This window comes from Branchiostoma belcheri, unplaced genomic scaffold, assembly GCF_001625305.1.
Source record: "Branchiostoma belcheri isolate BF01 breed outbred unplaced genomic scaffold, Haploidv18h27 scaffold55, whole genome shotgun sequence".
Lineage (NCBI taxonomy): Eukaryota > Metazoa > Chordata > Leptocardii > Amphioxiformes > Branchiostomatidae > Branchiostoma > Branchiostoma belcheri.
The window spans coordinates 1,273,853-1,298,115 of record NW_017804187.1 but is presented as its reverse complement, the minus strand read 5'-3'; the positions used below and the strand labels follow the sequence as shown (position 1 = coordinate 1,298,115).

At 46.0% G+C, this 24,263-nt stretch overlaps 2 protein-coding genes across 2 annotated transcripts in view; one reads left to right on the top strand and one right to left on the bottom strand.

Moving 5' to 3' along the window:
• Positions 1-3,798: 3,798 nt before the first annotated feature.
• LOC109481308 lies at positions 3,799-20,354 on the top strand. Its single transcript, XM_019783840.1, has 24 exons — positions 3,799-3,996; positions 4,509-4,643; positions 6,072-6,250; positions 7,215-7,335; positions 8,363-8,505; positions 8,912-9,055; positions 9,197-9,377; positions 9,709-9,809; positions 10,333-10,452; positions 10,716-10,773; positions 11,132-11,202; positions 11,518-11,698; positions 12,019-12,104; positions 12,417-12,542; positions 13,123-13,279; positions 14,537-14,715; positions 15,270-15,380; positions 15,780-16,028; positions 16,444-16,655; positions 17,117-17,205; positions 17,808-17,931; positions 18,487-18,634; positions 19,265-19,413; positions 20,177-20,354. The coding sequence occupies exons 1-24, from the start codon at positions 3,821-3,823 to the stop codon at positions 20,339-20,341; spliced, it is 3,405 nt and encodes a 1,134-aa protein (XP_019639399.1). The 5' UTR covers positions 3,799-3,820; the 3' UTR covers positions 20,342-20,354.
• An 800-nt stretch (positions 20,355-21,154) lies between these two features.
• Positions 21,155-24,263, bottom strand: part of LOC109481307 (caspase-3-like) — a 6,344-nt gene continuing 3,235 nt past the window's right edge. The window contains exons 7-10 of the mRNA XM_019783839.1: positions 24,093-24,263; positions 23,613-23,754; positions 22,995-23,119; positions 21,155-22,430 (exon numbers count right to left, since the gene is read on the bottom strand). Coding sequence (XP_019639398.1) covers positions 22,317-22,430; positions 22,995-23,119; positions 23,613-23,754; positions 24,093-24,263 — 552 coding nt within the window. The 3' untranslated portion in view covers positions 21,155-22,316. The remainder of the gene's footprint in view (positions 22,431-22,994; positions 23,120-23,612; positions 23,755-24,092) is intronic.

The window sequence follows — 24,263 nt, the reverse complement described above, 5'->3', positions numbered from 1 at the left end:
ATCTACGCATGAGCTTTGGCGAAGTCGCGTCATACTTTAGTTTAAAGGCATCCAAGGCGATTTCAGGGCTGCAAAACTGGATTTTAAAGTCAATTTCCTACTAGTAGGTAGTCTTTTGGTCAGTTTTTGTAATGTACATTTGTAGTATGTTTAATCAATCCTGTCCTATAGCATATTCACTGATATGTGTGAGGCAAAAATACGATGTCGCTGACGGAAATTGGTTGCTTGTATTTTGTATCGTAGGCTGCTTTTGGCTATTTATTGGTGGTACCCCAAGACTTTTTGTGTAAACAAATTAAGTATGAAATTATGACGAAACTGCGCTAAGAAATAATAGTAAATGTCAATATCAGACAGATTTCCTCATTCAGAAATTTTTGGTTTTGCCGCCTTGAAATTGCCATCAATTTTTACTGTGTCTTTGCCCATTATGTGCAAATGTAATTAAAACGAGCTTGAGACTAAGCCAACACTGATGAGAGTTCAATTAGCAATCAAAGCAACAGCACGTAATCTGGATAAAACACACACACATTAACATTAACACAGCACCCACTGAGGCGCCTGTTTCGAGGCTACATTTGTTTGCCCCAGGTCGGCGTCGCGCGGTGTTTGCTCTGGTCAGGGATGTGAGATAAGTGAGCCCCTGCCGCAACATTCATGTACACACACGTCACTTCCACAACACAGGGTCCACTTCCGGTCATTGTTTGTGTGTGAGGCGCACAGATTCTCACTCACAGTCCGGTAGTTTAAAACTGGTGCTCAACTCAAAGCACCAAGTCTTAAAAACCTTCAGAGACCATCGGACCGAGCCTGAACCAAGAATCCCAGCATCAAGAGACCACATCCTGCCAGATAACAGACGTTAAGCAGGAACAACAACAACGACAGTAGAAAAGTTCTTGAGGAAAAAACAAGACGCTCCAACAGGCTGACTGAGATCAGAGTCAAAGGACATCATCATGGCGAAGTTTTGGAAGGCGGCGGTTCTTCTCCTTGTGATCGTGCTTCTTCTGCAAGACGTGGAGACGCGAAGGGTGAGCACTTTGTTTCTCCAAGTAGATGTTGGGTGGAAAAAATCGTTTTCAGAGTCTAAATACGGGAGGGGTTATATTTTAGCTTCATATATAAAGCTATAAAAGGGTGGGTGTTTTTTTTCGGAAAACCATATTCCCTTCCAAAGTTTCCTTTGAGGTTATGAAATTTAATTGTTCTGGTTGACTCTGGTAATCCGCTCACGTTGGTCACATTTTCTAACCTCTAATCTCCAAGCAGATCTTTCGCTGGCGTAAAAAAAGTCGTAACAATTAGCGAGACAGTATCTATTGGATAGTGTCTTCGTGGTTGACTTTGGCTCTGAAAGATCTGCATGGAGATTAGAGATCTACTATGCGGGTTCGAGCGTGTTAGTGAAAAATTATGGGGGAGGTTTAGGGCATTTCTGAGAAGCTCAACAAGCCAAGTTAGGTTTGTGTGTGTAACGTGGTTGGTAAATATGGTGAGCTCAGCAAAAAAATCGTGGTGCCAGAGGCGTGCGTAACTTCATGGATCACTATAACCGCTGACTAAGTTTTAAATCAAGACGTATCGCGTTCGTGAAAGCTACTACATGTAATATACGTGGCTGGTGAAATCTCGTGATTTTATATTAGCAGTAATCTAACGTTCGTTAGGTGAGATTTGTTGCTACGCCTTCGGCACAATTTGCGACGATGTGTGCAGTCTCCAAGCAGATATCAGGAGGCCAGATCGTAACTCTGAAAAATTCGCGCCACTTGAAAGTCATGCAAAACGAGAAACTAGCTTTACAAACAAAAGTTTTCAACCCACATCTCTGCTTGTTTCCCGTGCTTGGGCTGTTGAGGAACGCGAGAAGCCGCGAAAACACTTCAGAAGGGGGAAAGTCCGAAGTTCCGCTACGGACGTGAGTCAGGCTGGTAGCCTCGGTCTTCGGACATTTAGGACGAATAAGGCTTTTAGCTTAGGGTCTACAGACACCCGTAGCCTCGATCCACGGGCATTTAGGAGCTTAATTCATGACTTCAAATACTGGTGTGAGCCAAGCTTATAAGCTCGGCCTACAGACGTTGAGGATTTCTATATTCATGACCCTTGATACACTGTGAGCCAGGCATGTAGCCTCGGTCTACAGACATTTAGGAGTTCTATACACACAGGCTGATTGTGATGTGAGCCAGGCATGTAGCCTCAGTCTACAGACATTTAGGATGCTATATTCATGACTCAGGATACTGGTGGAGTTTTGTTGTAGCTTCGGTGTAAAGACGTTTAGGATCTTATAATTATGACGTCTGATACTGGTGGAGTCAGGCTTGTAGCCTCGGTGTACAGACATTTAGGATGCCATATTCATGACTCCTGATACGGTTAGGACTCAGACTTGTAGCCTCGGTCTACAGACATTTAGGATTTATAATTATGACTCCTGATACTGGTGAGATTTTAGGCTTTCTAGCCTCGGTCTTCAGACATTGAGGGTGTTATATTCATGATATTTTCTGTTCCTCGTTTCAGCCGAAACCCGGCGGCGGAAAACCAGGAAAACCCAAGAAACCCAAGAAAATAGATAAGGACCCCACGCGTGGTGAGCATGCGCAATTTCCGATGATATAGGAAAATCACACAATACATTGAATAAATGCATCAAGAGTCATGGCCACAAGGTGTTCCAATGTCTGTTGGCAGAAAAGTCAGTCTGCACCAGTCTCCTTTGCAGGCTGAATAAATAGTAGAAATCGTCATGCAGTGCAAATTGGACCTTCTATTTACGACTAATTCCCTAGCAGGCTAAATTGATTTTTAGGCCGATTTCTACTGTTTATTTAACCTGCAAAGGAGTCTGGGAGAGACTAGAAAAAAAATTATGTAGAGGAAAATCACTTAATGCCTTACTAGTACATAGATGCATAATGTTAAAGGGCAGTATTCAAAAACATTGTTCACGAACTGTTATCCACAATGTCTCTTCTATCGTCTGCTACCAGGCTTCGGAAGGCGGCTGCAAACAGTAAAAATTGGCCATGGCAAATAGATAATATGACATACTAGAGGAGTTGGTCCGCTGGAAAGTACAGTTCGGGTACGGCATGCGGCAAACTATACTCTCTAGCGAACCAACTCCCAAGACATGTTGTCTCTCTATTTGGCCAATTTCTGCTCTTTCCAGCCACCTCCCGAAGCCTGGTAGAGGCTAATCTCCAAGCAGATCCCTTTAGGTGGCAAGACAGTATCCACTAGCCAGAGGAGTTTTGCAGGCCACAGTTAGGTAGGGGCTAACAAGGGCATGAAATCCCTCTACAGGGCAGACGTCACAATTGCGCTGCGCAGTGGAGGCCAACGATTGTAGTGCCTAGTTAATACCTTTGAAAATCCTTTTTTCTCTTGAGAGTTTTGGTCCATTTTGGAGATTTTTGGGCTGGAAGGCACAGGTAGGGTCTAAACTTTCCTACTTTGGTCAAGTTTTGTTTATTTCACCAGTTTAGTGGGCGTAATGAGAGATGTGAGTGGTTAGGTCATGTCTGGCCAGAGCGGATGGATACCATGGAAAAGTAGGTCAAAGTTGAGGTTTGTTTACTATCATCAGCTGTGGCGGGAGTTTGAGCTGGTCGACCCCCTGTTTCCTTTCAATATTTGGGAATCAGACCCTTGTGGCTACCTGGTGCAGAAAAATTTTTGAGATTGAAGTATGGGTAAGTGCTTTCATGAGGACTTCTATTAGTGTATTTAAGCATGTGTTCCTATGGACAAATCTAATAGTACTGTCTGCCCTACAGGTCCGCCCAACCGCGCCTGCATGACCGAGCTCATCCGCGCGAAGGCGCAAATCCGCAACCTGACGCAGGAGAACGAGCGGCTGCGCATGCGCCTGATGGACGCGCCGACGGCGAGCATGCGCGGAGGCGAGGTGGAGGCGACCATCGACAACCGGCCGGGAGGGACCATCGCAAGGACAGAGAACTGGGCCATGCGGTCAGTACTAGATTTTCTTTGAACTTCCGGGGCAGAAGTATTGTTTTGTGTGGCACTAATTTATGCCTAGTCCTCTTTGACACATAACCCACAATGCATCACACTGCGCATGCGTAATCGTTATCGTGAACCTCATGATGCTTGTAACTGACGAAGGCCAAAAAATTTCGTTGAAACTTTGCAAAATGGGCTTTTATGCTGTCACGTTATTTTTTTTTACCGTTTACCTAAGGAAAACCTATTGCATTTCCTTAGTTTCTTCCTCTTCTTCTCCAAACAAGCAAGGTCAATGACCTGAAAGACATCATCATGGTAATTAATGTTGAGTTACATCATCATGTAGCAAGTGCCATGCAGAACTGAGTTCAAGAGGGGCTGCATGGTCACCATATATATGAACATGTTTAAGTAAAAAAAAAAAAAAAGCTTGTTAACGTAATCGTTATGCACTTGCTTTGCAAATGTTACTTTACTAGATTTTCTTTCAAATTCCGATCCTTTTCTCTCATCAGGCTTCGCGGCGGGATGGCGCCTAACCGCGGCCGTGTGGAGCTGAAGGTGGAAGGCGGGAACTGGGGAATCATCTGTGATGACGAGTGGGACAAGCTGGCGGCTGATGTCGTCTGCAGGCAACTCGGATACAAGAAGTAAGTATAGTATCCAGAATTATACCTAACGAGATAGAAATTGGCCAAAATAAATCTTATACCAGGGGATTTAGCCGACCAGAGAGGGTAGATTTAGGGTTAGGATCAGGCACGGTTCTGGATGACGAGTGGGACAAGCTGGCGGCCGATGTCGTCTGCAGGCAGCTCGAGCTCGGATACAGGAAGTAAGTGCTGTATCCAGAATCTAGCCTCCACCAGGCTTCGGGAGGCGGCTGAAAAGAGTAGCCAAATGTACTCTCTAGCGAACAAACTCCCTCGTTATCTCTCTATGTGGCTAATTTCTATTCTTTCCAGTCGCCTTCTGAAGCCTGGTAGAGGCTATCCAGACCTGTGCTTTATGCTTATCCTGAAGCAAGGTCAGGTAGGCAACATGGCTAAAGGAAGTAAGCACGATTTCTTCGTTTTTTGGTGACGCCACTGGGGCGGAGCATGTTATAGATCTATAGAATTGGTTAAGTATTTGTAAGCTATGAGTGTGGAGCTGAAGGTGGAAGGCGGGAACTGGGGGATCATCTGTGATGACGAGTGGGACAAACTGGCGGCCGATGTCGTCTGCAGGCAACTCGGATACAGGAAGTAAGTATAGTATCCAGAATTATACCTAACGAGATAGAAATTGGCCAAAATAAATCTTATACCAGGGGATTTAGCCGACCAGAGAGGGTAGATTTAGGGTTAGGATCAGGCACGGTTCTGGATGACGAGTGGGACAAGCTGGCGGCTGATGTCGTCTGCAGGCAACTCGGATACAAGAAGTAAGTATAGTATCCAGAATTATACCTAACGAGATAGAAATTGGCCAAAATAAATCTTATACCAGGGGATTTAGCCGACCAGAGAGGGTAGATTTAGGGTTAGGATCAGGCACGGTTCTGGATGACGAGTGGGACAAGCTGGCGGCCGATGTCGTCTGTAGGCAACTCGGATACAAGAAGTAAGTATCGTATTCGGAACCGTGTCTATCTAGTCCTATGCCTGAATGGATTAGGGTTCAGGATCAGGCACGGTACTTGTATCCAGAACCGTGCTTTATCCTGCCTGCTCAGGCACGGTTCTGGATAGTCCACGCGTGTCCAGAACCGTGCCTGGAGCAAATCTACGTTCTTGGATACTCAGAGACAATCCAGAAGTGGCCGATGTCGCCTGGAACCTGGCTACAGAAAGTAAGCACGGCATGTGCTAATAGAAGCCCTTTACTTCATTTTTTGGCTAGACCTCAGGGGCGGAGCCAGCTATGAACTTGTGTTGGTGTGTTGGTATGGAGTATAAATGGCGGCCGAAAATCGACCAAATCCCTCGACCGTTGTTACTGGGGACTGTTTCAGAGAATTTATACCGCACCATTCCTATATGTATCACTGCCAAATATAACTAAGATTGCATCGATGTATTATATCATGGCTACAGCGGAGCCAAGATGGCGACCAAGAACTCGAGGTTCGGGGACGGGCGGCGGGACTTCATCCTGGATGACGTCACGTGCACTGGGAACGAGAGGACCCTGATGGAGTGCTCGCACCGCGGCTGGTGGGAGTCCGACTGCGACAGGAACGAGGTGGCCGGAGTCGTCTGTCTGCTGAACGACGGTACGTGCCGACACACACATACACACACACACACACACAGCCTGTGGTAGAGGAGAGAGCGAGGGAGCGAGAGAGGCACACACAGACGATGACACACACACACACGAGGAGAGAGAAGGAGACAGAGAGAGAGAGAGAGAGAGAGAGACTGAGAGAGACAGAGAGAGAGACAGAGAGAGAGACATACACAGAGAAAGAGAGAGACAGACAGAGAGAGACAGAGAGAAACAGACACACACACACACACACACACACACACACACACACACACACACACACACACACATGGGAGTCCGACTGCGACCGGAACGAGGTGGCGGGAGTCGTCTATCTGCTGAACGACGGTGAGTAGTTCTGGCTGATCGTCAAGTGCAGACGTTTGGCAAAGATTACACACACACACACACACACACACACGGGAGTCCGACTGCGACAGGAACTGGGTGGCAGGGGTCATCTGTCTGGTCAACGACGGTGAGTGGCGCTTAGACACCACACATACACGCCCCCCCCCCACCACACACACACACGCAGAGAGAGAGAGAGAGAGAGAGAGAGAGACAGAACCACACACAGACACACAGACACACACACACACACATATGGAAGTCCGACTGCGACCGGAGCGAAGTGACCGGCGTCGTCTGTCTGCTGAACGACGGTGAGTGGGGCTGACAGACCACACACACACACACACACACACACACACACACACAAATACATACACACAAACACACACACACACACACAAACACACACAAATACACACACACAAACACACACACACACAAGCGCACATTGTCCCGCGCTTTGATTTTGTCCCCATGGATCATCATGATCCATGAATACGTTTTAACCCTTCAATGGATGGATGGTATAGACCTATACTTACTAGTAGTTGCAAGAGCATAAACGTACTAAAGGTAAAGGTCTGTCATCCTTTGTTGTTGTCCCATACATGTAGTTGCGATGTCGCTGTCCCACCGTGAGTGTTATGTAGAGCAGGGTGAGACGTACCGAGGCACGGCCAGCACCACCCTGTCAGGCAGGACCTGCATCAGCTGGAGCGAGGCTACAAACATGCGGTAAGGACACGGTGAAGTACAGTTGAAACTGCCCCAAGAGACACAAAATCTGGTCTAGTGGTCCCCCCTAGACAAGGTTCTTAATGCTTATGTCAGTGGGAACATTATCCAAAGGACGACCCAAAATTGGTCCCATTATTAACCAGGTGCTAAGTAGAACACGTAGGGTGACGTTAGCAAACGGGTCAAAAGTGGTTCGAAGTCGGTATCGTCCCCCATCCCACCCACACAATTAAACTGTCAAGTTACTCATTATCCTGTTTCATCATTTTGTTTGTCGGCTAACTCTAGACAATAAGGCCTATCTTCGTGCAAATAAAATCAGTGGATATGGTATCCCCTGATTCATTGGTATCTTGTACTTTTTTGCGCTCGCTGTTTACTCAGATATATAGTAATCCTGGCTACGGGCATGTTACACGAATCAAATGTACACAAGTTTAAAACGTGGCTGAATATAATCCCCAAGCAGATTCGGTGGGGCGAGACGGCCAATGGATACAGACAGCCAATGGATACAGGCGGCTAACATAAAGCCCCCTAGCCCCACCGAATCTGCTTGGAGATTAGCTGAATAAACTAATGTGTAAAACGGTTGTCCCGCAGGTACAGCACGATGCGTTACCCTGACGGTGAGTTCGGGCTGGGCGATCACAATGTAATGTTCTTACTTCTAACCTAGCCTGGGTGCAAACTTTAATCTCCAAGCAGATCTTTTAAAGGCATTTGCAACCAAGACAGAATTCACCAAATTGGCCAGGCAGTATCCGTTTGCTGGACAGTCACCATTTCACCACCGGTGGCCGGTGGAATTTGGTTCTCTCTTTGCAGCCACCAAAAAGTCTACTTGGAGATTGCCACCATCTGGAATTACCGCTGGCTCCCTGGCACAAGATCGGTGGCATGTCAGGACTCGAACCCGGGACCTCTCGATTCCGAGTCGTGCACGCTGCCGTTGCGCCACACGATCCCAATGTAATGCTCTACTTATGTCTAAACTTGTGGATGTGTTTGTTCCGTACCATAGGTACAGCACGATGCGTTACCCTGACGGTGAGTTCGGGCTGGGCGACCACAACTACTGCCGCAACCCCGACGGCGACAAGCAGCCCTGGTGCTACGTCAACATGGAGCAGGGATTCGACTACTGCGAGATACCAAAATGCGACGGTAACTTTGGCTCCAAGCAGACGTGTTGGAGTTTTTTGTTCTACCTTTAGCGGTGTGCATATTCCAGTGGTTAGTTCTATGCTTGAATGGGTTCAGGTTAGGATCTGGCACGGTTCTGGATAGTGTCCAGGTATCCAAGAACGTAGATTTTGTCCAAGGCGTGTTTTTGGATGCGCATGGACTAGAATCCAGAATCGTGCCTTAGCAAGGTTCCAGATAAAGCATGGGTCTTACCCACATGTGCTAAATGCAGTTACTGTAGTATCTAAAAGGAAAATTTCAGTACTTGTAGTGCTGAGAGTAAACAAGAGAGAGACGAAACCAAGCATGTAAATGCAACACATTGTATAAATGTATATGTATGATATAGCAGAAGAAAATGACACAACTCCTACCATTCCCGCAGTGGAGTGTTATACGGAAGACGGCGCCACCTACCGCGGGAAGGAGGACACCGATAAAAACGGGAACGACTGTTTGTGGTGGGACGACGAAAAGCCGGGCATGCACATCAACGTCTACAGCTATCCTAACGGCAAGGGCGGCATCGGTGTGTAATTTATTATCATCATCATATAGCCATAAAGCTCTTATGGGTGAACTTTCAAGATAAGTGCAGCGTTCAGTTGTGCGTAAGACTATCAGTCAGACAACGTCACAAAAACAACACGTTTTTCTATACTGTTCATAGGTGTGCATAACTACTGCCGGAACCCTAACGGCGCCCGGGAGCCGTGGTGTTACGTGAAGCCGTCCCGCAGCAGCCCCGTCCTGGCCTCCGCCTGCGGGATTCCGTCCTGCGACGCCACGGGCACTGACGGGACCGACGGGACAGACTGCTTCAGCACCGAGGACGGAGGGCGCAGCTACAGGTGGGGTGTCCTATCCAGAACCGTATCCGTTTAGATCTATCTATCTATCCATCCATCTATCCATCTATCTATCTATCTATCTATCTATCTATCTATCTATCTGGATATGTGAGTGTCCAGAGCAAATGCTCAAATGGCTAAGGAAAGTATACACACAGAAGCTGCTTTTTTGGTGCTGTTAGTATAAGCCATTAAAGCTTTCAGTTTGTAAATGAACTGACCGTTCAAATCACACACCACACAACACAACAAAAACATACATTCATTCATATGATCATTCATCCATCATCCATTCATTCACTCATTCATTTCCCACCCGTCCATCCCGCAGGGGTACCGTGAGTGAGACCGCTGACGGCGTGCAGTGCCAGCGGTGGGACGTGCAGACTCCACACGAACACCAGAACACGCCCGAGTTCAACCCGGACAAAGGTAGGAACTACTAGCGGCCATATCATGTCGTTATAAACCTACCAGAATCACTTGCTACATGTACTTGAAATTTTATCACTACACATTCCGGTTTCGATCCTGTGTGTTCCACCGAAGGGCGATTATACCTAATGTACAGATACAGATTCTGAACCTTTTGGTTATGCCGGCTATACAGATACAGAATTCGAAGCTGGTGTGTTACGCCGAAGGGCGGTTATAAAGGATAATATATACTGTATACAGATACAGAAGCTGATGTGTTACGCTGAAGGGCAGTTTTACCGGCTATACAGATACAGAAGCTGGTGTGTTACTCTGAAGGGCGGTTATACCGGCTATATTGATACAGAAGCTGGTGTGTTACGCCGAAAGGCGGTTATACCGGCTATGCAGATACAGAAGCTAGTATGTTATACCGAAGGGCGGTTATACCGGTTATACAGATACAGATATGAAATTTTGATCAGTCTTACCAACGTGTATCTTTTCAACCCACTGACTGTGATTTTTCTAACTGAAGGTCTGGAGGGGAATTACTGCCGGAACCCGTCACCGGAGGGAGCTTCGCTGTTCAAACCCTGGTGCTACACAACTGATCCCCAGCAGCGATGGGCCTACTGCAGCGTAGAGGAGTGCGACGGTACAGTCATTCATTCAGTCATTCATTCATTCGCTCAGTCACTCCCTAGTACTGTACTACTGAGTCAGGAGTTACAATTATATTGACTCAATAGTACAATACTACTGCAACGTACAGGAATGCGACGGTAACTCATTCACTCACTCACTCACTCACTCACTCACTCACTCACTCATTCACTCACTCACTCACTCACTCACTCACTTATCACCCACTCATCGTTTACACAGCCTGACCGCTTCTGCCCTTTTTTACCCATGCAGAAACAACAGAAGAGGTTGTGTGCCCGGAGGGACAATTCAAATGCCAGTCTACTTCAAAGTAAGACATTGCAATATTTCCTCTTTAACATCTTAGAAGTGTTGATACCCACACAATATCATATATGGCTACATAACACTAAGAGAGAGAGAGGAGGGAGAGAGGGGGGGAGAGAAAGAGACACTGAGAGAGACAGAAAAAGAGAGAGAGATGAGGGAGAGAGAGAAAGAGAGAGACAGAGAGAGAGAAAGAGAGGGGGGGAGAGAGAAAGAGACACAGAGAGACAGAGAAAGAGAGAGAGATGAGGGAGAGAGAGAAAGAGAGAGACAGAGAGAAAGAGAGAGAGAGAGAGACAGAGAGAGAGAGAGAGAGAGAGAGAGAGAGTTGGCCAGCTGAAACCTTGCCTTCTCCTTTCCAGCTGCTTCCCGAATGAGTTCCAGTGTGACGGAGACACTGACTGTGAGGATGGCACAGACGAGGCGGAATGTGGTAAGCATCTCTAGCTCTACAAAATCCTTTATATAGTCCCGGTTTAAACTTTCGTAGTGCTAGTTTCATGGTTAGGGGGAGTGATTGTACCCATAACTAGAACCGTGCCTAACAAGTTCTGTCACTTAAGTTAGAGTGAGGATCAGGCACGGTTCTGGATAGTCTCTGTGTACGTATACGTAGATTTGTACAGCTCTGGATACTCTGACATCCAGAACCGTGCATGTGCATGGCTCTGGATAAAGAACCGCTCCAGATCATAACCCTAACCTATTCAGGCATTTCAGTAGGACCCTAAATGTTGTTTATTTCCAGGCGGGTTCCTGGGAGAGTACCGGATCTACCGTAACGCTGCGCTTGTGCTGGAGGAGGACGAGTATCTGGCCGGTTACACCAACGTGGACCCGGAGACCTGCATGCAGATCTGCTCCGAGACCACCGACTTCGTCTGCAAGGCGTTCGACTACAACAAGCAGAAGAGGGAGTGTGATCTCACGTGAGTTAAGATTGTTTTCTTGACTCCGTGAGCAGTGGATCATAGGTTGCAGAAAGTCGGTGGCGCCCCCCGTCTCTGTTGAGGGATGGCTGTAATGCCCTGATGTAGATGACTTTCTGCATCCTATGATCCACTGCTCACGGAGTCACGTGTGTTATCTGCGTGACGTCACGGAAGCGGTGGATTGCTCATTCCTTGACAACTGGAGTTGTACAGTCGAAAATTTGGGTGAGTCCAATTTCTTGTGTTGGAAATTACAGTTTAAACTTGCTGCATAATCATTTCATAATTGCTGGGGGCTAAGCCTATGTCTGTTATAGGCACAAGAACCAGTTGACCACAGGTGGACTCCTGAGTGGACTAGGCTATGAGAATGTGGATCACTATGAACGTGTGGACCAGTCAAGTAAGTGTCTTTTCTTTGTTACTTTCAGGTACGGATGCATTGTTTTGGGTGGCTGAGATCTGAGTTTGTGCGTCTTTTTGGACAGAGTAGGTTGGGACACGTAGGGTGGGGGAAAGATTGACAGGCAGCATTACAGGAGGTCAGACACAGGAAATGGGGTGCATTCTGCACGTAGTTTGCTATATATTCTGTAAGTAGGATCACTTTATCAATACATGTATTAAGATTTGTTCAATCTTAGTTATAGTAGGCCATAAGAAAGTCCCCGTACTTTTGTCGAGCCCATAAAGAATGTCTCTGACACCCTTTCAGCCCAGGACTGTTCGGAGCTGCCAGGCGGACCCTTCACGCAGTGTCCCAACGGAAAATGCATCCCGGAGTCGTTCCAGTGCGACGGAGATAACGACTGTGGAGACTTCTCAGACGAGGAGAATTGCGGTGAGTACTCTTGGTAACTTTGTTGGAGGTTGCTTTTTTTCCTTTTGTTAAAACAATTACGTATGATTGCCTAAAGATATTAATAATGGATCTTAACAAAGACGTGTGCTAGCGGCCTTATTGTTTGAGTAATTAGGATATGTTAGGTTTTATTCTACATTAGGTCTTACGTATTCGACACATATTTTACTTGTTTGCTATATTTGTACTTTGCCATACATTGTACCATGTGCAATTATCGTGCAAGAAAGTTCTTCTACAACTTCTATATCTTTTAACATAAAGCTGTTCAGTAGCAGTAGCCTGGGTGCCATCCTATTTGTATGCCAGGGCTGACATACTCGCTCCCTTAAAGATTTTGAGGGAGTACCGGCATACAAATAGGATGGCACACAGGCTACGATAGCAGCTTCATTGCCATGCAAAATCGTTGAGGAATGACTTAAAAGTCAGCTACTAGTATCTCATCCAACCGAGACACTGCTCATCAAGTAAACTTGACTTACACCCCACAGTATAAAATGTATTCTACAGTGTTGAAGGTACATGTAGTTATGAGTAAGTCAATTTTTCTTTGCAGAAAATGCGGCGCCCTTTGAAGTGCGTCTGCGCGGTGGTGAGCGCGAGGGTCAAGGTCGCGTAGAGGTCAAGTACATGGGGGAGTGGGGAGCTGTTTGTGACGACTCGTGGGACCTCAAGGACGCTGATGTCGTCTGCAAGCAACTGGGATATCCTCTGTGAGTTTGCGTGCTTGTTTGTATTGTATCTAGTGCTGCATACCGGTTCACTGGACTTGGATCCGGACTTGTAAGAATGTTTAGGTTCAAGTCCAAAAAAACCTAAAAGTCAAGAACCGAGTCCGGACTTATTACCATAAAAGACTATTTTACATACCCGTTTTCTTTCTAAACCACCTAAAACCTTCCGTAGATTGTAAAATCTTTGCTGCAAAATGAAGAAAACATTGCCATCAGGCATTGTCAAGTGTCGGCCTCCATGTTATGTGGCCAAAGTTTCACCCAGACAACATTGTAAGGTTGCCAACATGCAATTTTATATATGCCATGGGTTTAGGTTCGGACTTACAAGTCCGGACCTGAACCTAAACCTCTGGACTTGAATCCGGACCTGAACCTAAAATTGGGTTTAGGTATGCATCACTAATTGTATCTGATAAGTCTGCAGCAAGTCTGGTGGTCAGTGTTGAACGTGACCGACGTGTGGCTCCGCGCTTAAATTCCACTTGTAAATAATAGAACCCTTTCTAGGTACAATATTAAGTCGGGTCCGTAAGCGACAAAAGTCAGGGTTCATATTGTCGACCTCAAAATTCATAGACATAGATAGACCAAGCCGCGTATACGGTAAAATGTTTAATGTCTTCCAGACAAAAGCATCGTAGTTTGTGTTGCCTGTACTGAAGAATTGAGTGGCGTATCGTATCCAAAACCGTGCCTATCTTGTAATGCCTGGATGGTTTCGAGTTAGAATCAGGCACGGTCCAAGAATGAAGATGTGCCCCCGGGCCCCAGCACGGTTCTTGATAGTGTTGGCTTTCCAGAACCGTTCCTGAGCATGGTTCTGGATACAACAGGGCTTATGTTACAAACCTGTTTTCCCCCAGAGGAGCGGAGAAGGTCCACGGCGACTCGACGTTCGGCGGCAGTATTATCTTAGTACACATACACGCTCAAAAATGTGAGGTAGCTTATATTTGTAGTATTAAAGCCTAATTTTTCCCCCAGAGGAGCGGAGAAGGCCCACGGCGGTTCCTCGTTCGGCGGCAGTATGTTTCTCAGTACACATGTCACATGCACATTCAGAACTGTGAGGTGGCTTATTGTAACCCTGCTTTTCCCCCAGAGGATCTTAGACCAGCCACGACGCAGGCGACATATAGGGTTGTTTTCTAGACTACGGCATCGTAGTTTGTGTTGCCTGCACTCAAGAATAAGATTGCTTAATGTGCAAAACTTCCCTGCTGTTTCCCATAGAGGAGCGGAGAAGGTCCACAGCGGTTCGACGTTCGGCGGCAGTCGGCTGGACTTCCTGCTGGACGAGGTGGACTGCACGGGCCCGGAGTCGACCCTGGAGGACTGTGGACACAAGCCGTGGGGGGAACACGACTGCTCACCAACCGAGGCCGCTGGTGTCACGTGTAAAGTACAAGAAGGTAGGTTTTCTTAGTTAATGAAGATAATCAGTTAATCAAGTTTTGTAACTTCACGGGTCCGGAGTCTACCCTGGAGGACTGCGGACACGAACCGTGGGGGGAACATGATTGTTCGCCAACAGAAGCCGCCGGCGTCACGTGTAAAGTACAAGAAGGTAGGTCTTCTTAGTCAACGAAGATGACATCTGTGCGCTCTCCCTCTCAAGTTTTGTATTAAATTTTGTGAACTTATTAATTGATCCTGGAGGACTGCTTGCCCACCGTGGCAGCCGGCGTCACGTGTTTAGTGCAAGAAGGTTCTGAACGTAAAATCCACATCGGTTGAAATATTCTTTAAAAGATCAAAGCTTCAAAAGCAAGTGTTATCCATTCTTAGAAAACCTTTATTTTACCTCTTACCCTCCGAGTGTAAGTACAGTATTCGGGCTTCATCAGTTCTCCTGGCCCCCTCACTTCAGACACATGACTTTGGCATCATTAGTGGGCCACAGGTTCCAGAAAGTCTGTACCTAAGGGTAAGAAAAGGCTGATATGTGTCCCAACCATCCTCCTAGGCTGCCTGGCGAGTGAGTACACCTGTGCAGACGAAAAGGAGTGCATCCCGCACAGCTACGTGTGTGACGGAGACCTGGACTGTGCTGACGAGAGCGACGAGAAACAGTGTGGTAAGTAAGGTTATCTCCAAGCAGACCTTTCCGTAGCCAAGACAGTAGCAAAGACAATAGCCAATAGGCAAGACATGGGCAGTAACCAATAGCGAAGACAGTATCCAACACCAACAGACAAGGCAGTGCCCAATGGCCTTCAATAGGCAAGGCATGTGTACACTATACAATAGGCCATACCGAATCTAATAGCCAAGGAAGGATACAATAGGCAAGACAGACAGTATCCAATAGCCAAGAATGTATCCAATAGGCCATACCGTATCTAAGAGGCAAAATAATATCCAGCAGGCAAGAGAGTACCCAATAGGCAAGACACTATCCAAATAAAAAGGCAAGATGACTTGTAACAAAGGAAATGACAAGATAAGCGGTAACAATAAATGACACATATTGCAGAATGCTACAAGGGAAAAGGCATAAACTACCAAGGCCGGCACCACACGACGGAGCTTGGAGAGGAGTGCCTGTACTGGAACGCGACGCTGGATCGGAACTACAACACCCGGGAGTACCCTGGCGGCGAGTACCGTCTGGGCCCACACAACTACTGCCGCAACCCCGACCGGGATGACAGGCCCTGGTGCTACATAGAAGTGGACGAGGACGGGCGAAACTGGCGCAGCTGCGAGATCCCCAAGTGCACAGGTCAGCTCTGGGTTTCTTTGTTTTGTAGACAGACTAACTGCCCTCACGGTCTACAGCTATGGGAGTGAGTGAGTGAGTGAGTGAGTGAGTGAGTGAGTGAGTGAGTGAGTGAGTGAGTGAGTGAGTGAGTGAGTGAGTGAGTGAGTGAGTGAGTGATGCCTTAGCACTTACTTTTTATCATTATGTAATACGTATACTTTGGTCAAGCTCCCGTTCGAACCAAATTTGTATGCACCCTCCATTGTCCTTCATTTCTACATTGTATTAAGCTGGTGCCGTGGTGAATATGTGTAGGTGGAAGAATCCTTCAAGGCGCATGTCATATATCCAGCTACTGCAAATGCGAGTACCTGCAAAGCCGAAGGGTGCAAGAGTACATAGGCAGAAAATTAACTTAATCCCCACCCCACTACAGATCTGCCGGCCGAGGGCCCCGATCCCGAGGGCCCAGGTGAACCCGAGGGCCCAGAGCCCGAGGACCCCGTGGACCCGGTCCCGCCGCAGCCCTCTGGCGGGACCTGCGGAGTGAAGACCGAGATTACCGACTCCGCCCCCCTCAGCGGCCCGGTCATGTTCGAGAGGATCGTCGGAGGCTCCACAGCGCTGAAGGGAGAATACCCCTGGCAGGTAATGCTGTGTTCTTTATCCAGAATCATGGTCAGGTACGGTTCTGGATAGTCCACGTTCAACCAGAACCGTGCTCTAAAGAGAGAATACCCCTTGTTGTGTCCCAAACCGTGCCCGTCCCGTCTGAGCGGGCACAGAACGGGACACAGCCTGACTGTCCAGAACCGTGCCCGGAAGCGCTGTCAATCATAGTGATTGGCGGGACCGGGCACGCTTTGGGACAAGGCCATCGCGTGCCCCAAACTGTGCTCAGTCCCCAGGCACGGTTTGGGACACGCGCCGAGTGTCCCAGGCCACGCCAGGCACGGTTTGGGACAAAGCACGGCTTTTAAGCCACACTGATCCATTTACTTTTTACTACTTTGCGAGTGGACACAAGAGGACGGAATACCTCTTTATTGGCGAAAAATGATCAACAAGAACGGACTTTCATTTTCTATCTTATTGACTTTTGCATCTAGGTGGCGCTGCACGTGAAAGGCCGCGGCCACCATTGCGGAGGAACCTTGATCGATCCGTGCTGGGTGGTAACAGCTGCGCACTGCATGGAGTAAGGAACTGTTTTTCTTACCTCTGCCGAAGGTTATGTTTTATATGTTTTGTAGCTAAAAATGAAGAAGCTATAAATAGATTGTTATTGGATTAGGTATGTGGGTAGGTATTGACCTTTTAAAGAAATTGAAAGATTTGGGGCAACCTGGTGCTTTCCTTGGTACTGAAGTCACTGATAAAAATGATGCTATTTGAAACGCTTGAGTATTCGGAGATATCCAGTTGTTATCATGTCATGTTGAAAAAAACCTCTGGAATGATTGTTTTGTTATATTTGGTTTGTTTGTTTATTTATTCATGATAAAAATGATGCTATTTGAAACGCTTGAGTATTCGGAGATATCCAGTTGTTATCATGTCATGTTGAAAAAAACCTCTGGAATGATTGTTTTGTTATATTTTGTTTGTTTGTTTATTTATTTATTGGTTTGGATGTTCAACCCTCACAGCCAGGGCAGCCCAACTAGCCAGTGGATGTTACAAAGGGCTTGCCTTGCTGACAAGACATGACAAAACATTTCGACAACATATAATGTGGCTTAACAATCAACAAAACCATTTCGTTTGTTTGTTTAACATGGTTGTTGTTGTTGCCTACAGGTACTACGACAGCTCATACACAGTGGTTCTCGGAGAACACAACAACCGGGTGGACGAAGGGTCGGAGCAGAGGTTTGACCTGGACGAGTCCTTCTCGCACCAGCTGTACGACGACGAGTCAACCGTGAGTTTAGCATGTTTTTACTTCCGGGTATGGAAGTATTGTTTTGGGTGGCCGAGTTCTGGGTTTGTGTTGATACGGAGCAGGTCTTCTCGTCTCGTGACGTTTTGGTTAGATGTAGAGACGTTCTTCTCGCACCAACTGCACGACGACGAGTCAACCGTGAGTATGGGAGTATTGTTTTGGGTGGCCGAGCTGTGGGGTTTGTGTTGAGTCAGAGGTCTGATTAAACTATAAATTAGTATGACGGTTTTTTTTTCTAGACGAATTTACTATGAGGAAGCAGATCACAAGCATACTGAGCGAAGTGGCAGAGGGGGATTTTTTTTAGAGTAACACAATGCTAGAATCAATGCATTGTTGTGTTTTTTTTACATCATTACTGGAATAAGATCCTTTTGAGATAGACTAAATGGTGTGTAAGTAGCTACTTTTGAGAAGTGATTTGAGGGAGCTGGCTGGTTACATGAGAGAGCAGCGCCCTTATTCCCCTGTTCAGAAAATAAACTGTAGAATGATTGCAAACTTGTGATCCTGACGTGATTTCCATATCTCCAGGATAACGACATCGCGTTGCTGAAGCTGCGGAGGAAGAACGGGATGTGCGCGCAGACGAACCAGTTCGTCACTCTGGCGTGTCTCCCAGAGTCAGCAGAACAGTTCCCAGACGGACACGAATGCTACATCAGTGGGTGGGGAAACACAGGTGAGCATCTTACAGGTGTCTGTGAAGCTTGCAAAGACATATTTATGTTAGTTTCCACAGCCAATGTCTTCCTTAGACCCAATATTTTATCACGCTGGCATCTTCCCGAGTCTGCGGAACAGTTTCCAGACGGACACGAATGCCACATCAGTGGTACGTTGGGGGAACACAGGTGAGCATCTTACAGGTGTTTGTGAAGCTATCAGGCCAATGTGTAGAGTGCAGATAATAGGTGTCTGTGAAGCTAGTATCAGGCCACTGTCTTCCTTAGACCCAAGATTTTGTCACGCTGGCGTCCGCGGAACAGTTCCCAGACGGTCACGAATGCCACATCAGTGGTTGGGGCAACACAGGTGAGCATCTAACAGGTGTCTATGAAGATTTTCAAGTTATTTTACAGGACCATTTCAATATGTTCCTCAGAGTTAAGGGTTTGGTGTTTCGGTTGTCAGGATTGGATTCTTCGTAAGGTTAAAATGACCAATTGTTTGGGACACAAGACGTTATGTTATAGATTGCGATTGATCAAAAGCGCCTGGTGGACATTTGTTTATTGCCGCAGTAGGGTTTATTCATGAGATAAAATGGCTGGGCATTATGTATAACCTAACCCTTAACGTCTTTCCCCAGACTCCAGCCGCCCCAACTATCCGGCTACCCTGATGAAGGCTAAGGTGCCCCTGCTGCCCATATCCACCTGCCGACGTAGCTATGGCGACAAGCTGACCGACCAGATGTTCTGCGCTGGGTTCATGAGGGGAGGAGTCGACACCTGTCAGGTGAGGGAAACACTCGTGCTTTTCCCCTAGGATAAAATTTATTTACTTTGATCCGGCTTCCACAACAGTAGTCAGATTGAAGCCCGATCAAACCGAATCTATTGGACTTGATCAGGACAATTTTAACTTAGTGGGAAGAGGGCCAGTGTCTGTCTATATATAAGCTACTGTGGCTGTGTCTCAGCTAGGCAGAAAAATCCAGCAACGTAGATAGATGTGTGTGACCGCAGCTGTTGTGTCCAGAACCATGCTTTATCCAGAACCCTACTCCGACATGGTTCTGGATACTAGTAGTCCACGTGTATCCAGACCCGTGCCTGCCATACAAATCTGTTCTTGGATGCGCTCGGATTATCCAACCCTAACCCAATCAGACATAGAACTAGATAGGCAAGGTTCTGGATGCGATAGAGGCTCTGAGAACACGGATGAATAATGGTATGTTGTAAATTCTGATTACCAGGGAGACGCTGGCATAAAATCCACACCCTAACCCTTTCAGACATAGAACTAGCATTGGTAGCCAGATGCTTTAAAAGATATGGAAGAATAACGTTGAGGTGTGAACTGTGCTTCCCAGTCATGAAATGTTGTAATATATATAAAATAATGGCATGTTGTGAATTGTGCTTCCACGGCGACTCTGGTGGCCCTGAGCCAAACCGTAACCCATTCAGACATAGAACTAGAATACTAGATACATGTAGGCAGAAAGTTTTGAAATGTGGAAGAATAACGATGAGATGTAAATTGTGCTTCCCAGGGCGACTCTGGCGGCCCTCTGGTGTGCGAGAAAAGTGGCAAGTGGACGCTGTGGGGCGTGACGTCATGGGGCTACGGCTGCGCAGAAGCGAACTTCCCCGGCGTGTACACCCGCGTGTCCGAGTACACCAACTGGATCAACAACATCATGCGGAACAACCCTTAGGACGACTCGGCTAGTGGACTAGATCCTTGGGGATTTCTAAGATAGTGGAGCAGATCCTTAGAACTGTTGTAGATGATGGGACTAATCCTTAGCAATGTCTAAGATAATTGAGCAGATTCTTAGAAATGTCTTAGACGATTGGACAGATACTTAACAATATCTAGGAGCATTGAATCAGATCCTTAAAAATTCCTTCAGTGCAACAACCCTTGGGACATGTCAGCTAGCAGACTGGATTTTAACACCAATGTCTTAGATGATGGAGCAGATCCTTAGAAATTTCTTAGATGATGGCGTACAACCTTAGCAAAGTCTTACAATTATCATGAAAGTCTTACACTGTAGATGATGGAACAAATCTGCTTAATATCAATGTCTAAGATTATGAAGCAGATCCTTAGAAATGTCTTAGACGATCGGACAGATACTTAACAATATCTAGGAGCATTGATCCTTAAAAAAATTCTTAAACCCTACAACCTTTATGACGTCTCAGCTGTCGGACTGGATCCTTAGCAATGTCTAAGATATGGAACAGATCCTTAACAGTGTCTTATCTTTAGGAATATTGATCCTTTTAAGGATCAATATTTAAAAATAGAAATCGTTAGGAGTGTTAGATTTTGGAAAAGATCTCTAAGAAACCTGGGGAAGATCCTCGGCTCTTGTAATAGATCCTTGAGAATGCCTTAGCTGTTGCAACAAGCCCTTCACAATGTCTTAGGTGTAAAGCACCCTTGATTCCTGGATCCTGCTGCTTGTAAGATAAAAAATCTGCTAACATCAAATTAAGGATGTGGACGGGATCTTGTCTACCTACAATGTACAGAAAAAATCTGAGTCATGTTTTGGCATTATGACAGACTCTATATACAGTCATAGCAAATTTAATGCAAAATAGATTTTTCTCACATGATTTGAAAAAGGAATGATATTCACATCATCTTCAATACAATGTCCTTGTTTCTACACACCGATTCAGATCTCAGTGAGATGCTGAAAGAAAGAAATTTTCTATATTTTGATAAAGATCGAATATACAAAAATGTAGTAAGATTATGAAGAAATCATACATGATATTTCAATCTAGATGTTCCTGCTACGTTCCTGCCAGATCACGGAATAAACTAAAGACTGAGTTTAACTTCATAATGGGTCTGACTCATGATTGCTAAATTGTTCTGACTTATAAGCTGCACTCTTACAAGAAACCCCATCTAAAAAGCTCCATGTCTCCTCTTGTATGACTTTTGCACTGCAAATTCAATAAACACAGTAGTAAAATCGCCTTCTTCATTTCCCCAGTAGTACTGCAGAATAAAAGCACTGCAAAATTAAAAGACTTCTTTGGCAGTCACTCAAATGCTCTGTTCTATCCAGAACTGCGCTGTATTAAGAACCATGCTCAGGCACAGTTCTGGCTAATCCAGAACCGTGCCTATGGCAAGTCTCTCTTCTTGGATACTTGGAGACTATCCAGAACCATGCCTTTAAAAAACTCTATAATCCTAACCCATTCAGGCATTCACCTAGATAGACATGGGTGTAGATGCTATCCAGATTTCTGCCTGATCCTAACTGTAATCCATTCATGCATAGAACTAGATAGACACGGTTCTGGATATGCTAGGACTATAGACAGGCACAGTTCTGGATATGATATACTCTTAATTATAATGAGAACTGGTAGCTAGAAGGAAGACACCCCTTAGATCTTGGGTGTGAAGTAGAGTTCTTTGGTCAGCATGGACATGATTCAGCCATAGAACTAGTGACACTGTTGATTCTGGATATGATAGAGACTATCTAGAACTGTGCCTAACCCTGACCCTAACCAGTTTAGGCATAGAACTAGACAGGCATAGTCCTGGATATGGTAAGCACAGTTCTGGATATGATATTATGCTCTAAACACCTCATCCACGCAGAGAACTGGTGGCTATAGAAGGAAGAAGCTCAGGAGTGCAAAGTCAGGCTAGATCTTGGGTGTGAAGTAGAGTTCTTTGGTGAGCATGGACATGATGCAGGGGATCTGCTTCTTACTGTCCATCTCCTTGTCTCGGGTGCGTGACTCGAACTGGGTGGCAACCTGGGGATGTGAAAATAAAACCGTCTTAAGTGTAAGATAAAGCACCTAAACACGCATGTGCAGACACACACAGGCACACACACACTCATACACGCACGCATGCACATACACACATACACACAATCACACACACACACAGATATTCACACACACACACACACACACACACACACACACACACACACACACAAACACAAACATACACACACACATGCACACACACACATTCACACACACACATATGTACACACACACACACACACACACACACACACACACACACACACACCCATACTCTTCTCAACAAGTGTCTTGGGTTCTGCGTTCAAATTCCTTGTAGGCTCCAGTGTTATGCCCTCAAGGATGGCACATATTTCCCCTAAGGCTTGGATGAAAATGAGATGTCATAAGAGATTAAGATTTTACTCAGAGCTTGAGGAGAGACACACCTCTAGCAATATGTTAAAGATCCTACCACACTTATCAATAAGAGAAGGAGTCCTTCCCAGAGTAAGGGTACATCTCTGCAGTTCAGACCATTAATAGGAATCTTTAAACACGTACCGTCCTGTTGACCCTAGTGAGGATCTGCATGATCTCCATCCCAGACTTCCCATGCTCCTTCAGGACGGCACACAGCGACTGGATGGTCCACGACCCGCTCTCCTGGTTACGCCACGAAAGGTACCCTGCGGAAAAAAAAGTGGAATTATCAACACTACGAGCCTGACACTACACCTCACCAGTCATTCTTTAGTTCTTAGGCCACAAAGGAGCAACAGTTTCTTCTTGGCAAAAATTTGCTCTGAATCACTATAATTGAAGTTAAGACAATTAAAGGTGTGCTAAGATACTAACAGCTGTAACTAAAGTACATAGAGCATAATAGAGTAATATGGTGACCAGTCCCTCAAAACTCTGTCCTGCTACTTGCTACATAATGTAATTCAACACCACAAGGTGTCTGCTACAGCAACAGTTACTTTGGTTACAGCCATCTGTTCCAGATCATTGACCTTATTCGTTTGGGAGGGAAGAAGACGAAAAGGATAAAGCCTTTAAACATTTGGTGAGTTCCCTTTTTATGTTGGAACTAAGTTTGAACTTTGCAACTATGGATTCTACAGACACAGTTGAGCTTTCATTCGAAAAAAATTTAAAAATTTGATGAGTCAATCTGACCTGGCATGGTTGAGTAGTAGTAGAGAAAGTCTGCTTCTGCCGGCAGCGTCTGTGTCTGTGGCGGGGTCGGGAGGTCATCGTCACGGAAACCAACCGCATCAGGCACGTCCACCCCCTCCATGAGTTTTGAACCCTGACAAGCCTGGAAACAGAAGAGGTTGATGTGAAAACATTTGAATCCACCTATGACAACATTGTGTATCAATCAAATGAATTCAAGTAAACAGGTGGACGATAAAATCTGGATTCTTTATGCTTGGACCAGGCATTGAAGCATTGGAATACACCGTGTTGTATTCTATATGTATGGGACTACCAAGAAGTTGTCTGTGCCATATTTCAAAGCAATATACTGTATTCAAGATGCTGCCATTTAATACATGTTTGACTGTGCTCTCTCTCTCTCTATTAGATAGAGAGACTTAGAACATCATACATTTAATCTTGATCCCGAGCCATGCAGGCACAAAGCCCATTCACCTGTATGATGAAGATCTTAGGCTTCCCCACGAGGGATTTGCAGTTCACGCCATTGAAGTACGCGGCCAGGTCTGCGATGTCGAGCGTCCCGTCCGTGCCGTAAACCGTCTTCTCTTCTCCGTGACTCAGCAGCGCGACCAGGATGCAGTCTGTGTCGCTGTGGTCTGCTGC